Source organism: Elgaria multicarinata, chromosome 6 (genome assembly GCF_023053635.1).
Source record: "Elgaria multicarinata webbii isolate HBS135686 ecotype San Diego chromosome 6, rElgMul1.1.pri, whole genome shotgun sequence".
Lineage (NCBI taxonomy): Eukaryota > Metazoa > Chordata > Lepidosauria > Squamata > Anguidae > Elgaria > Elgaria multicarinata.
Window position 1 is genome coordinate 78,620,154 of NC_086176.1, and position 7,493 is coordinate 78,627,646.

At 44.6% G+C, this 7,493-nt stretch overlaps 1 protein-coding gene across 3 annotated transcripts in view; it reads right to left on the minus strand.

Annotated features, from left to right (window-relative positions):
* Positions 1-6,875, minus strand: part of RASA1 (RAS p21 protein activator 1) — a 51,879-nt gene extending 45,004 nt beyond the window's left edge. For 2 of the 3 annotated variants that reach the window (XR_010025602.1, XM_063129640.1), the window contains exon 1: positions 6,460-6,772. Coding sequence is in view for 2 of the 3 variants with exons in the window: in XM_063129640.1 (XP_062985710.1) it covers positions 6,460-6,683 (224 nt within the window). In the remaining variant the exon portion in view is untranslated. Of the gene's footprint in view, positions 1-6,459 lie in introns of all 3 variants that reach the window. The other variant, XM_063129639.1, reaches the window with a different exon arrangement.
* Between the last annotated feature and the right edge of the window lie 618 nt (positions 6,876-7,493).

Consider the following 7,493-nt stretch of genomic DNA (forward strand, 5'->3'; position numbering starts at 1 on the left):
TGGGGCTGCCCTAAACGAAGATCACATTTCACTTAACGGCATGTACTTTCTAGCTATAACTTATTACTCGTATATAAGATGACAAGCAGCAATTGAAGCAGCCTGAGAATTTGCTTATTCCACATCAAAGACTAAACTCATGCTACAATAGACCTATTATTAGACAATATGTTAACCATATAACTGAATCAACATGTCTGATACATTCTTTTAAGTAGCCATAGGGCCCTCCACGACAGTTCCTTATACCACAGTCATGATCAAAATCACCCCTCACCCCCCTAAAAAAACCTGCTATACCCCAAGAAGGGAAACTGCCGTTGGAGCCAATGACAACTTCCCTCCCACGGACAGCAACGTGTGGGCGGGGTGAATTTCACCGGGGTGATTTTCACCATTGGGGCAAATAGCTACACTCCTCCTCCTCCTCCAATGCTGTAATCTTGATTGGGAGCTGCAGCTAGGTGGTGTGTGGTTTTTTTGGCATGGTTCTCATGTAACAAGCCAGAATATAGGTTGTTGCTGAATTGTGGGTTGTCATTAAATGTGAATCATGCACTATGAATTAACTATGGGTTGTTAACCACGAACAACCCAAAGTTCACAATCCAACAACAAACTATGGGTTCTCTTCCTGATGTGGTCATGGTTAGCAACCCATAGTTAAACCATACTGCAGGATTCACACATAACGACAAGCCATGATTCACCCCATGCTGAGTTGTCATTACATGCAAACCAAGTCATTACATACAGTCATATAGTAATAGTTTGGCCCTTAGTCCCTTGTGCATTCACACTGGTTTGTTCTGGTTTTCCTTTTCTTGTTTTCATTTCCAGATGAAATCCTGTCTCATATGATACTTCCAATCAAGCCAATAAAATAAGCTGCTCCAGCATCAACATAGGCACAATTATCACCAATGATTAAAGTGTTGGCAGAACTGTTTCATGCTGAGAAGTAACACAAGCGTACTTCAAACTTCATATAAACATAAAACATTAAAAAGTTAATTTGAATTCAAGCATGAATATCACATCAAATCTAAAACTGAACATTAGTTACCCATTCCTAATAAGCTATCAAAGTCTAAAAATACTAATATTTTAGTCAAGATTGTACTGTGGCTACATCCTAGGATCAGTTTGCAAATCTCACTTGCGTTTAAAAGCATGTATTAAAACACACACAGTTTATTTCAGTTTTACATACTCCCACATATATACAAAGTAAGTTCCAGTAAAACCAAGGAGATATCCTTATGCAAATATGAATCAAGGCTTAGAAAGGAAGTGTTAGCCTTGGACTTCCTTTTTTAAACACTGACTGCTCTACAATTTTGGAGCAGAGATAAATTTAACACTCAATCCTTGCAGATCTCAAAAGTATTTGCTTCAGATATTTTATTAGTATAATGGACTGGAACAAACTTTGTCATTCCACCAGCAGAGGGTCCCCCAATTCTCTGGAGCAGAAAGCTGCAAGCAATACTCCAGCAGTATCCATTTCACTAGTGGAACTATGAAGTTGGATCTAACCCAATATTAGAACATTAAGATTCCCATATGTATAGAAACCATATATTACCACAAATATTTGTGCAACTTTGTATGGTTCACTCTAAAGAGACTAAAGAAGTACTGCAAAGGGAAAACACGATACATCTTTAAAACTTAACACTACTAAGATCAATGAAAGTTGGGGTGAGAAAACTGTCATTTTCTATATACATCATGCATTATTTAAGGAACATGTTTTTCTGTGAAGTACTTTTTAAAAGTCTCTTAATAACCACATATAATTTATACCATCAAACACTGAAAACCTACAAATGGTCTTCCCATATATATTGAATGTACTGTACCACTGTTCTACAGAGAATCTTATTTCTCCCCAGGAAAAAAAATCAGAAAAATACACCTTTACCTACTAAAGGACATTTTTACTCTACCAATATAGAAAGCTGAATCTAACTCCAAAGACATCCCAGTGATTTGTTTTGGACTTCTTCAGATTATATGTATTATACAAGGATCGTAGTATTGTTTGTTTTTATTTATATCCCACCCATTACAAAGCACTTGGGGTAACTTATATGTAAAAACAAGACAAAAATATACAGTAGAATATATGAAGAAAGAATTACATAATTTTGCAAAGATAAATAACCAGTTTAGTACATATAGAATCATAGAATAGCAGAGTTGGAAGGGGCCTACAAGACCATCGAGTCCAACCCCCTGCTCAATGCAGGAATCCACCCTAAAGCATCCCTGACAGATGGTTGTCCAGCTGCCTCTTGAAAGCCTCTAGTGTGGGAGAGCCCACAACCTCCCTAGGTAACTGATTCCATTGTCGTACTGCTCTAACAGTCAGGAAGTTTTTCCTGATGTCCAGCTGGAATCTGGCTTCCTTTAACTTGAGCCCGTTATTCCGTGTCCTGCACTTGGGGAGGATCGAGAAGAGATCCTGGCCCTCCTCTGTGTGACAACCTTTTAAGTATCTGAAGAGTTTTCCACTATAGGGTGGCATCCAAGACTAGACCTTTTCCTACCTGCAGAAAGGGAGATCTGCGACATCCTATAGCCCCCAGGAATTGTAACATTACAGCTTTAAAAAGATCTCATTTCTTAGAGCCATGTTTACCAATCCTGTCTACAGTTTAACTGAATATCCAATACAAAAAATCCAGAAGCCCATATTATGGCCTAAAAGCCTCCTCTTAACATAGCAGGAAGTTCTTCAAAAAGCCTGTTGCTAAGGCCGAAACAGGTTACCCACTACACTACACACCCACAAGGTTGTGTTTATCTATTTCTGCCATCACACCTATTAAGTTCCTATTTCCTGATATTTAGTATTTAATTCTGGAGAGTTTATTCCAAATGGAAATAATAAAGCCACATACATGAATGCATTATTATGTTGCATACATAATGACTAGTTGAGCCCTGGGGCAAATAAATATCTCCTTGCTAGAGGATGGGGGTGTTTCCATTCACCTTGAAAAAGGTGGTTGTACAGCCACTACTGGAGAACACAACACATTGGACCCAAAGGATCAAACTGTATGGAAATGTTTTTAGATCTAACCTTAGCTTTGGGAGCCAAATTGCCTCTGTGGCTCAGACATCTCACCAGGCAAGGCTAGTGAGACAGCTATGATCCCTCCTAGATAAATCAAGCCTAGCCACAAATTATCTAAGCTCTCATAACATCTCATCTAGACTACTGCAATGCCCTGTATGTGGGACAGCCCCTGATGTCTATTTGGAACCTACAGTTAGTAACATAGGATTGCATTTTGAAGCAACTGCAGCTGAGTGCGTGAAGCACACTGTAGTGCTGGTTTTAACCTTTAAAGCCCTAAATGGCTTGGAAGCCGGATACCTAAAGGATCACAGCCTGTCCAGACATCGTCTGAGTCCCTTCTCCAAGTACCTCCATCATCAAAAGACCTAACCTTGGAATTCCCTCTCCAAGGAGGTTTACTTAGCACTATCGCTGTTGTTGTTGTTGTTTTTTGCACCAAAACCAACAAAACCAACCACTATTTCTTTGTCCAGACATTTCAGATCTGTTGGTCTTAGATATTGATGCCAGAATTTTGCTGCTGCTCTGCTTCACTGTGTTTTACTGTACTGCTTATTCTACATTTGAATAAATTTGTTGAAAGCCACTTAGCTGGCTGAAGAGCAGTTAATAGATAATTAACACACACACTATCCATGTAACCTGCAGCACAGTTAATAAGAATAATGAATTTATTTCTTACCCGCCTCTCCCTTTGGATCGAGGTGGGGAACAACATTAGTACAGAATCAATACATCTTAAAGATTCTTGATTTTACATTGATCTGGATAGGCCTGCCGGAAAAGGCTAGTCTTTAAAGCTGCTTTAAAACCACACATAGAGTTAATTTTACGAATCTTCTTCGGCAGCCCATTCCACAATCTGGGGGTGATAGAAGAAAAGGTCCTCTGGGAAACTGATGTCAGCCTAGTTTTAACTGACTGAAGTAAGTTCACCCCAGAGGACCTGAGTGTGCGGGACAGACTGTTTGACCAACATGTTCCCCAAAACACATGAATGGAGATCATGTGGCCCTTCAGAGATTCTTGGATGGCAACTCCCATCATCCCTCACTATGTGGGCTAGGGCTGCAAGAGTTGTAGTACAACAGCATCTGACGGCCATACATTCCCAAAACCTGCCATAGTGGAATGCCACTAGAAGAGGCCATCATTACTAAAGATTCCCTTTCCACACTTCATAAGAGAGCTTTTATGCAAAAAGAACATAGAAAGCTGGAGTTTATGGGAATTAGCAGACTTGCAGTAATTCACTTCCTATAGTAGTTCAGGACACTATATAGAACTGCACTCCATCTCTTTGCAGAGAAAGTTCAGATATATTTTCCCTCTATGGAGGTACACCTACCAAGCAAGTGTCATGAACAGGCTTTGATGTATGACTATGTTAATTCTCTGTTGAGTATTAACAAGCAACCAGCCTTCTTTCAACTCTGAAGCTGCAGAGGTGAGTGGGGATTGTCCCCTCAGCTGCATGGTGATCTTCTTTTCAGCTCCAAGGTTGGGAGGAAGGATGGGGGTGATTGGAGAGTTTAATGGCCAAGGTGCCTTGAGTGTTTTAAATATACAAGGTCAAACCACCAAACCATGCACGCCACCCTTTCCTGCTGCAAAGTGTGACAGGGGCTTATCCAGCTACTGCTCAGCAGCACTCAATAGTGCAGCCCAACATTGGCTGAAGTCAGCACTCTCTCACCATTCTTTCAGGTGGACTTAAGCCACTATTCAGCAGTGTGATTCCAAATTCTGTGCTGAGCAGTGGCTAAAACCAGCACATGCTCCCTGCTTTTCTCTCCTGTAGGAAAGATGTGGGGGGGGGGGAGAGAGAATCTCCCTTGGCTGCTACTGGGCAGTCTCTATCAAGCAGGTAAAGGGGACAGAAAGGAACCTGGCAACAATATTAGTCTTCACTAACTTATCCAGCCAGAAAATTGCAGACTTCTGGTCATGAATAGAATTTTGCTTACTCTAACTAAGGACTACTTCCTGAAAAAAATCTAGGTGGTTTTTCATACTAACGTAAGCATTTTCTACAGTTACACCTCTGTGTAGAAAACATACCAGGATCAACACATTTTGTTCTACGGAAAAGTATCATCTCTAGGGCCTCTATGCCACATAAAGTCAAATGCTAGTTTGACTATATTAAAATAACTTACACTCCTGATTTCCACATGACACTCACAAACCTTAATTCTATGCATGTTTTCTCTGAAATAAATCCTACTAAATTCAATGTGACAATCTTCCAAGCAAACAGGCCTGCCACCTAAAACACAATGAAACCCCACCTTCTACCATACAGCATTTGAATCACCTCCCTTATGAATACTTCTGAATAGTTGTTGGGTGCGAAGAGGTTAACTAACCATGCAAAACTATCTTCTGTGCCTCTTTCAAACGAAGTTACTGTATTCCCATTTATTTATTTATTTAAAAAACCAAGCATTTATTTATAATACATTTGAGCTTTGATTGTGAGAAAAGTGTCTGGTAAGAAGTGGTAGGTCAAGATTCCCAAGAAGATTTTGCTATGACCTGAGGTGAGTCCCCCACCACTATTTTTATTGCTTTTTAAAGAGAAGACACTTAAAACAGTGAAGGCTGACCAGATAGCAATAAAAGCCAGCATTCCTTTGTATTTAACATCTATGTCAAAGAGGTTTGAATAGATGCAAGGTTGTTTACATCTTACATGATGAGTAACACCTGCAAAAGTTCTTTCTTTAGCTTGACCAACTCAGTGGCAAGAGCATATGCTCTGCAGCAGAAGAAAGTCCCAGATTCAATCCCTGGCATCTCCAAATAGGGCAGGGAAAGGTAGGAAACCCTGCAGATCTTGAAGGGGTAGGGTAAATAAAACTCCTACGTGGTAAATAAAAGTCGCATTCACACTCAGAAACACCTCACACTGAGGTTTAGAATTACTGAGAAGTCCTGAACACACACAAAATGCTGAAGCTTGCTAAGAGAAAATGGTAGCTTGGTTTGCGAAAAATATGGCCCAGCTTTTGCAAAATACATACTTCGGGACGCTTTGGAGGAAAAGCTTTCAGATTTGTGCCGAGGAAGGTTTTAAGAAGCTTTTATTTAAAACGAGGGAAACTTAATCCCGGGTTCTCCATTTTTTCCCCAGGCAGGCAGGTAGGTAGCTGCCTAAACCAATTAAGGCTTCTTCCAACGGGATGCGGGAGGAGAAAGAGGCGGGCGCAAAGAAACTTTCACGAGTTGCCCGGAGTTTGACACACACCCAGCATTCCCACTGGGTGCGGTGCTGGAATGGGAAGCCGGGGCGCCGGGACAGAACCAGCCGGGTCCCCATGGCAGGGATGAATGGGGGCGGGTAGGTCGGAGGCGATACTCACTGGTTGGTGGGGGGCGCATTCAAAGGGATGGCCACCTCCTCCTCTTCGTATTCGGGCCCGTCCAGCGAGTCGCCTTCATCCACTGTGCTCAGCCCCCCGGCCGGAAGCGGTGGTTGAGGAGGCGGCGGCAGCGGGGGGAAAACCCCCGCGGCAGTGAAGGTGCCGCCGCCGCCGCCGCCCGCCTCGGGAAGCGGGAGGGCCGGCGGCGACGGGCCCTTGGACATCTCCGCAGGGGCAGGCCTGGTGGAGCCCAGCGACTGGAACCCGGGCACGGGGGAGCCCCCCAAAAGGACCGCAGCGGTGGCGCTTTTGCTGCTGCTGCTCCGGGCGTTGGCGGCTGGAGGGCTGTGTCCCTCCGGCTCCCCGGCCGCTCCCGAGCCGCCCTCTTCGCCTCCAGCCTCGGCCGCCGCCATCATGCTGCTCCGGTTCGCCCCACCCCTTCCCCGCCCCTACTGGGGCAGAGCGCGGCCGGGAGGAGGCGACAAAGAGACGGAGGGGAGAGAAGGAGCGATTTCGCCCGCCTTTACCTCAGCGGGGAAGGAGGAGCCTAGGTGGACCCGCCGCCTGAGGCGGTGAATGGGAACAATGGGGGAGAGCGAGAGAGAGCGAGAGCCGCCCAGAGGCTCAGTCAGTTCCCGTGTGGTGAGGTAACCCGGTGGCGAGCGTGACGCTTCACCGCCTTCCTTCTCTCCCCTCCCTCTCTGCCGAGTCGCCTCCTCAGCAGCAGCTTCACGCGTTTCCTCAGTCAGTCTCGCTTGAGCTCAGGTTGGCTGCTGGTGAAGAAGCGGCACCTCCCACTCCCTTCTTTCTCTACTGCTGCTGCTGCTGCCGCCGCCCTCCCCCTTTTTCACCCCTGCCTCCTCGGGGTGCGCATGCGCATTCCGTCTGCCGCCGACGCCTACCACACACCCCCCTCCCCAAAATCAACCTTCTGAGGAGGTGATTCCGTTAGGTAGGAGCCGTGCTAAAAGGCGGTTAAACCTGCATCATGTTGGCGCCAGCGCCCCACCACCGGCTTACTAAGGCCTAGCCAC